General features: G+C 37.9%; 2 protein-coding genes across 2 annotated transcripts; both read left to right on the plus strand.

Moving 5' to 3' along the window:
• Positions 1-2,040: 2,040 nt before the first annotated feature.
• LOC108379405 (protein aurora borealis-like) lies at positions 2,041-2,709 on the plus strand. The gene is made up of 2 exons (XM_017635751.1): positions 2,041-2,480; positions 2,541-2,709. The coding sequence occupies exons 1-2, from the start codon at positions 2,149-2,151 to the stop codon at positions 2,707-2,709; spliced, it is 501 nt and encodes a 166-aa protein (XP_017491240.1). The 5' UTR covers positions 2,041-2,148.
• Positions 2,710-2,783: 74 nt separating this feature from the next.
• On the plus strand, positions 2,784-5,623 carry LOC108379406 (protein aurora borealis-like). Its single transcript, XM_017635752.1, has 2 exons — positions 2,784-3,180; positions 3,241-5,623. The coding sequence occupies exons 1-2, from the start codon at positions 2,849-2,851 to the stop codon at positions 4,988-4,990; spliced, it is 2,082 nt and encodes a 693-aa protein (XP_017491241.1). The 5' UTR covers positions 2,784-2,848; the 3' UTR covers positions 4,991-5,623.
• The last annotated feature ends 1,196 nt before the right edge of the window (positions 5,624-6,819 follow it).

The following is a 6,819-nucleotide window of genomic DNA, read 5'->3' on the forward strand; positions in this document are numbered from 1 at the left end:
CTTCGGACTTTTTCTGACTATTTCTGGGAGATAAGGAACGCTCCTTATGCTGCGTGCAGTTGTTGTTGCAAAAAATTTGAAAGCCTGAAAAAACAGCGAAAACTGCTGTAAAATTAGTGGTGCCATATGCAAAACAAAAACTGAATCAGAGTCCCAAACCGTTTCGCACTACTGCATTTTGGGTAATTTCACGAATGCCACGAAAAAGAAAAAAGGGCAAGGCCTAACTTGGAAGGACTGACAGCTGGGAAATTTTTCAGGGGTGCCAAGGGGCTGCCACTGAAAATATACCAGATAACGTAAATATACCATGAACCAACCATGCGATTGTTCAGATAATACTGTGTTCGCATGCGGCGATTTTTCAGGAAATTTCAGAGGCGATTAGTCGAATCAAAAGATGGCTGCACCAACCACTTTCATTGGAGCGATTAGCTGAAAGGCCGCTCACACCAGGCGATTGTTGCTTTCAACTAAGAGTTGACTGTAAAATCGCCTCATGCGATTACCGTATAAGACATGTTTTATATAACATTTTTTATGTTGATATTGATATATAATGTTAAAAACGTGACTTTTAAAGAAAAAAGTACATTTGTTAAAAAAAACAACATTTTAATTAGTTGGTTCATGGTAAATATACGTCAGCGACAAAGAACGTAACTTGGAAATGACGGTCTTTGGTTTTTCGTTTGGACTTCCACTCTCGATTTTTTACTGTTTATTTTTGTATGTATTTTTGGTATAATTACAGAATATGTACATTTCTCTGATTAAAAAAAAATTATATTGGACTGATAGGGGTCTTAGTCCTGATTATAACGGTATTCCTTTTTTGAGGCGGAAATAATTATTGGTGTTATGGAAGGTCGAAGAATCAATTTTTTTTTACTTTTTAACCTTGTATACTTAAAACTTACATTTATTGTTTCGACCAAAAAAATTAATGTTGTAATATATATATAAATTCATCTATAGAACCCACCATCTTTTTGGTTGAGAAATGTACGTTTAAGCTGATGCCAGATAAAATTGTGTGGCTTTGCGTAACATTCATAACTTTGCGAGCAATGTGGCAGGCGCAAAAGGCATGCCACAATGAACGCAAAGAAAGCAATTTTTTACTGCTGTTTTAGTCGTCAAAAGTACTATGCATTTTGTATATTTAGCTTTAAAAAATATCAGGAATGTAATCAGATTTTATGTTTCTGCATGAAAACCCGAATTAGGGACGAAACAAAATAAATATTAAACCGGCTGATTGTCAACGCGTGCGCAAGAGCATGGGAATTTGTCATCTTTTCGCTTGGCGCTGCTGCTGCAACGATCTATGTGGCATGTTTTGTGCATTTTCATACAATTCATCTTAAGCTTGCTATACATTTCAATGCGAGCGTGAGCGTGAATGTTCGCAAAGGCAAAGAATTCCATTTGTATTCTTATGGACGCTCACACACATCTGTAAAAACTTGTTGTTCACATGCGAATGCTTTGCGTACGCACAAGGTTGAGTGTGAGCTTGAAAAAAGGCAAATTATGCATTTTATATTACATTTTATTCTATAATGCTGAATGATATTTTAATTCTCTGTCTTTTGATGTATCAACTATTGCAAAAAGTTAAAGTTAGTTAACCGTATAGCAGGCTTTACCTGTTAATATGCCACATCTGTCAAAACTTGCCGTTCACATGCGAATGCTTTGCGTACGCACACAGTTGAGTGTGAGCTCGAAAAAAAGGCATATTATGCATTTTAAATTAGTTTTTATTCTATAATTCTTAATTCTCAATCTTTTAATGTCTCAAATATAGCAAAAAGTAGAGTAATAACGCAGGTATTGGTCAAAATAAAAAACTCACGCTCACGATCGCATTGAACTGTACATCAGGTTTAAGCGAATCTGTCACGCAAAGCGAAGCATGCGTTTTATCTGGCGTAAGCTTTATGGCATTTGTTCCAAATATACGTTCTCTGTCCGTATCTTCTGCGATTGCAACACTGCACTGAATATTCCAGCTGCAATCACTGCCAACGGTTGTTAGGGAAATTTTATTTTGTCTGCCAATTTTTCGAATTTTTGACCGGCGGCGGGCGCAGTTTCGTGACAAAATAAATTAATTTATATAGGTTTGCAATATTATTAAATATGGAATTTGAAAAGGCGAGAACATCGCTTAAACTATACTCAACAATGCAAATGAGTGGGATGTTAGCACATAAAGTAAACAACGAAAATGTGGAGTTAATTACAGCGCCCGGAGGTAGCAGATGCCAAAAGAAGATGCTGCATCCTCGAACGCCAAGTAAAACAATTAATTGTAGCATATCTACAACAATAAATAGCATGTCGAGTAGTTCATCAAAGCAAATGTCTTGTTCTACAGCGCTGAGTACTCCGCCAGCGAAGCGATTTCATCGCATAAGAAATCCATTCGAACCTGTCTTGGCGGAACGTCTGCATTTGCCATTGATTGCAAGGTTAGTGTATTTTTCAAGATATTTCTTTATTTCGTTTGGATTCATTGCAATTTTATCCAGTCCCTCACTGTTTCAACGTCCCACGACGCCACAACTATCATCTACACAGTTTGAATGGAATATAGATGAAGTGTCTTCCCTGAAACCAGCGAATGTCGAACCACATGAAACACAGTTTCACGACTCGCCTGATCCCGAGTATGAAGCCAAGGCACAATCNTTGCACTGAATATTCCAGCTGCAATCACTGCCAACGGTTGTTAGGGAAATTGTATTTTCTCTGCTAATTTTTCGAATTTTTGACCGGCGGCGGGCGCAGTTTCGTGACAAAATAAATTAATTTATATAGGTTTGCAATATTATTAAATATGGAATTTGAAAAGGCGAGAACATCGCTTAAACTATACTCAACAATGCAAATGAGTGGGATGTTAGCACATAAAGTAAACAACGAAAATGTGGAGTTAATTACCGCACCCGCAGGTAGCAGATGCCAAAAGAAGATACTGCATCCTCGAACGCCAAGTAAAACAATTAATTGTAGCATATCTACAACAATAAATAGCATGTCGAGTAGTTCATCAAAGCAAATGTCTTGTTCTACAGCGCTGAGTACTCCGCCAGCGAAGCGATTTCATCGCATAAGAAATCCATTCGAACCTGTCTTGGCGGAACGTCTGCATTTGCCATTGATTGCAAGGTTAGTGTATTTTTCAAGATATTTCTTTATTTCGTTTGGATTCATTGCAATTTTATCCAGTCCCTCACTGTTTCAACGTCCCACGACGCCACAACTATCATCTACACAGTTTGAATGGAATATAGATGAAGTGTCTTCCCTGAAACCAGCGAATGTCGAACCACATGAAACACAGTTTCACGACTCGCCTGATCCCGAGTATGAAGCCAAGGCACAATCAGCGATAAGCTCTTACTTTAAAGAGCATCAAATTGTACCAAGTCCTGTTGAGTGTCCCCTTCGTAGTCATCGCATCATTCTGTCGGAATTAAATAGTTACACCCCGATTTCAAAATCGGGACGCCGCATACGTGACTGCGGAACGCAAACCGAACTATCATTGCCCGTGGTGTTGCCACGCGCTTTAGAAGAAGCATTAATGCCATATTTTCAACCACACTTGGCGGTGGCTGATCGTCATAACTGCGAGACGGATTCGCAAATGCGCTTCAGTACCGATTCACATGCATCTATATTTAATGATGTTAAAGATGTGTCACTGCGACGAAATCTATTCGATATGAAAAATATTGTAGTGCTCGAAGAGGGGAGAACGCCCACAATAGAAGCCAAATGTAAAATGACGCATTCAAATTCCAGTCCGTCGTCTAATTGCGGTAGTTCGTGTGGCGGTCAATTTGTCATTGTTGGTAAACTTTCAGACTCTTTGGACAAGAGTTCATTCGGCTCGCTTTCACCCATTTCAGCCTCTGATGGACTCTCCAACTCGCCGCATTCGCCATATAAAAATCGTAGTGAAATGAAACCGCGCATACACACTTTTCTACAGGATCTCTCGGATGTAGAACAGCTGTCGCCAATACATCCGCAAGTACGACAAACAAGTAAGCGGTGTCTCGTTAAACCACAGGAAACGAGCAAATCACAGTATTCGTCGAAGGATAGTTATCGTTGTAATGCATTAAATCAAAGCGAGGCAACGACGTTAGGTGATATTTCACTGGCTTACATTAATGGTCGGAATAATGAAAGTGAAAATTTTACGCCAGATGGCAGTTCGTCACCGTTGCGTCTGAATCTTTGCTCTGCTGAAACTGTAGCTGCCATTGGCCAGCAATCAATAGACAGCAGTTTTAATATAAAAGTAAGTCGATTGGCTGTGAATAGTTCTAAATCTACAAAGCAGTCGCTGTCGCACGATACCAGACCAACAGAGTATGACGTGTTCCCACATGACGACACTAATGACTTGATCGATGATGATGAGATGCAAGTGTCACAGCTGTCTGCACAAAATTTCAATTGCAGTTCTTCGAGCTCCACGGATACACCGCGTAGCAAAAGACGTTCAGCAAGTCGTAAAAATCTATCGCAATCATTTTCGCTTAACTGGCTTGATGACGACGAGCTAGAAGAAGACGTCAAGCAACAAGATGAAAAGTTAAACTTGCAAAAATCGACACTAGATGTGCCACGTATTGATATCACCGTTATGGATGAATTGATTGTTAAAGAGCATGAACAACAGCAAAAGCATCAAAAGCAATTACAAAAGGATGCAGTTTATATGGATGAGAAGTATGTCATTGATGATAATCACCAAGATACTGTCGGCGAGGAACCGCGTGCGTTATTCTATCGTGTTGACAGCGGTTTTAACGAAATGCCGGCCAGTGGATGCTCTTCTACATACTCAATGGGCGCCAGTCAACAGTGCGATAGCGCACTTTCGCCGACTGACCAACTTGAAGTTAGCATGGTTTGCTGCTCAACACCTTCAAAGCATATTGACACTAGCGCTTCATGTTGACCTCTTATGCGTTTGCAATCGATTCACACAAAAAGTATCTTTACTACAGCCAATTGCCTTTTAACACTAGCAAAAATTCTCAGAAAGAGGTTAATACATATTTTATTTTTAACCACTTACATAGTATAAGACTTTTAGATTTTATTAACGCGCAATTATTGTTCTTAAATGCAATATTCAAAAGCCAGTAGGAGTTTGTAGTATAATATTAGTAAATTAGTTAAGTTCAGACTGCAATTAGAATAAACAATTTCGACACGAGACTGCCATGCAGCATTAAGTTACCCACCTAGGTGGCGCCTCTAATGAGAAATAGTTGTAGAAAGAAATTAATGAATTCTGAGGCGCCACAAAACGCACTGACCTAGCTGCATACATAGATAATAATTAGCCGATTTCATTTGCAAATGAACAAATTGATTGTCATATCACCATTCGAATACATTTTATAGCTCTAAATTTGTTGTAAGCTTCTACACTTTTGCACTTTATCTGATGTTTTTTTTTAACTCTATTTCGCATTTGCGTTTGTATTTCTGTATGTCCTTTTTCCGTTATTGCTTAAATTCAGTTAATTTTTTTTGTCTTTAACTTGCTATTATTTTATGCATATGTCTGATTTAATTGTGTAATTGTTTCATCATTGTTAGGTTTAATAATACTGGCATGTGATTTCATGATCATACTATTTTATAATTTATAAGTTTTTAGTGTATTGCATTTGTTACCATGGCATAATTGATGTTATATTTTATAGCTTTTACTATTATTTTGAATATTCTGACAATCTCGGCGCGCGTAATATTAGTCCAATAATAAATGAGAAATACCTATGCGTGTAGGAACATTTTTGTACATACATATTTATTAGGGCGGTCTTTAAAGGTGAGAATTATTGAAATGGAACCGCTACAGTTGAATTTATGTATACATATACAGTGAGGGGTCCAGCAGCCTTACAGCGAAGATGCCTTTAAATTTGTGAAAGGCGCGAACAGCTGTTGCCATAACGTTTGTTAGGGGTTGGCACTTTTTAAACGAATTTGCATTTTTTAGGTTATGATTTTCTTTGAATCACAAATGAAAGACTTAAATAGCGAACGCGATTTGCAGGTTTCAACCAGTGTAACTAAATCGCTCGAATAAAGTTGAAAGGATTTCGGATCGATAAATAAAGTTTATTAAAATTATTGAAATACTTCAAAGGATAGTGGAATTAGACTTTTATCAAAATGCTCCGGGTATTCGCATGGGGTATCGTCGAATAAAGAAAGAGCAATTATATCTGGCCTTTAATACCATGGTGGCTAGCTAATCTTTTTTGCAGTAGCTTCACTTACTTTTGTTGTCATATATCGTGCTCTAACGTAAATATGGATAAAAAAAATACACTAATTCTCTTTTATGAGTTCTTCACCTTATTCAACAATTGAAATTAGTTCCTAATTACATAAACTTTGAGCATAAACTTTGAACTTGCCTGTCTGATTGGTCGCGGCATTCAAAAGGATATTCAATTTTTTGGAACTCTGCCAAGAAATATTTTAAACTCGAACAGTTCACGATAATCATATCTTTGGTGTTTCTGAGTCGCAAGCTGCTGTTTCACAAATCGGAAGAGTTTTGAATTGCAAACATCATCTGGCACTTCGGATTTGACGTTGTGTAAATGGTATTGTCAAGTTTCGGCCAATCTTTTCGGAGTCTCTTAAAAAGTGTTAAGTCGAAACAACTTTTCATAATCAATTCCAAAATTTCTCACGCCATCCCTGCAAAAATCGCGACTACTCCATGCATGCATGTAAAGAGTACTCCCGAAGGACCAAGGA

Source organism: Rhagoletis zephyria, unplaced genomic scaffold (genome assembly GCF_001687245.7).
Source record: "Rhagoletis zephyria isolate East Lansing unplaced genomic scaffold, Rhagoletis_zephyria_1.1 Rzeph_scaffold_16305, whole genome shotgun sequence".
NCBI classification, from domain to species: domain Eukaryota; kingdom Metazoa; phylum Arthropoda; class Insecta; order Diptera; family Tephritidae; genus Rhagoletis; species Rhagoletis zephyria.

Bases quoted from the DNA above. Each gene is read 5' to 3' on its own strand.
- LOC108379406 (XM_017635752.1), top strand. From the start codon at position 2,849: ATGGAATTTGAAAAGGCGAGAACATCGCTTAAACTATACTCAACAATG. The intron at 3,181-3,240 runs GTTAGTGTATTT...AATTTTATCCAG, and splicing joins CATTTGCCATTGATTGCAAG to TCCCTCACTGTTTCAACGTC.